General features: G+C 34.4%; 1 protein-coding gene across 1 annotated transcript in view; it reads right to left on the reverse strand.

Moving 5' to 3' along the window:
- The window catches only part of LOC107554373 (uncharacterized), a 20449-nt gene extending 19984 nt beyond the window's left edge, over positions 1-465 (reverse strand). Inside the window, exons 1-2 of the mRNA XM_016236862.1 lie at positions 439-465; positions 187-341 (exon numbers count right to left, since the gene is read on the reverse strand). Of these exons, the coding sequence (XP_016092348.1) occupies positions 187-341; positions 439-465 (182 nt within the window). The remainder of the gene's footprint in view (positions 1-186; positions 342-438) is intronic.
- Between the last annotated feature and the right edge of the window lie 43 nt (positions 466-508).

Raw genomic sequence — 508 nt, forward strand, 5'->3', positions numbered from 1 at the left:
ACTTTTTGAAATAAGTTACAAAAAAAAGAACTTTTTCATGATATTCAAATTTTTTTCAGATGCACTTGTATATTCTGAGGTTTAAAACCTTTTAAAACTTCATTTTGTTTTGTTTTTTATCCTAATAAAGAAAATAATTTTTGCTCTGAAAAAATAAACTTTCCTGGATATTGATAAAGTTTTCACCTCTTCACCATGTCATCCATGGCTCTAATGGTGTCATCAATCAATGATCTGGCTTTCTCCATATATCTCACAGCCAAAGTGGGTTTATTCATTTCAACCACCGACTTCAGCTTTGGGAACAGGGAGGAAACCAGGTTGTGACTCGTGCTGACACACTAACAGAAAACAGCATTTATCCACAAAGTTAGACATTTATTGTATTAAGTCCTCACAATTCTCAGTGACCCTTTAACAGTAGTACCATTAAATCACCATAACAGTAACATAACAGTAGTCCATAGATCGTCTCGGTTACGTATGTAACCCTCGTTCCCTGAAGGAG

This window comes from Sinocyclocheilus grahami, unplaced genomic scaffold, assembly GCF_001515645.1.
Source record: "Sinocyclocheilus grahami isolate Dianchi unplaced genomic scaffold, SAMN03320097.WGS_v1.1 scaffold499.1, whole genome shotgun sequence".
NCBI classification, from domain to species: Eukaryota; Metazoa; Chordata; class Actinopteri; order Cypriniformes; family Cyprinidae; genus Sinocyclocheilus; species Sinocyclocheilus grahami.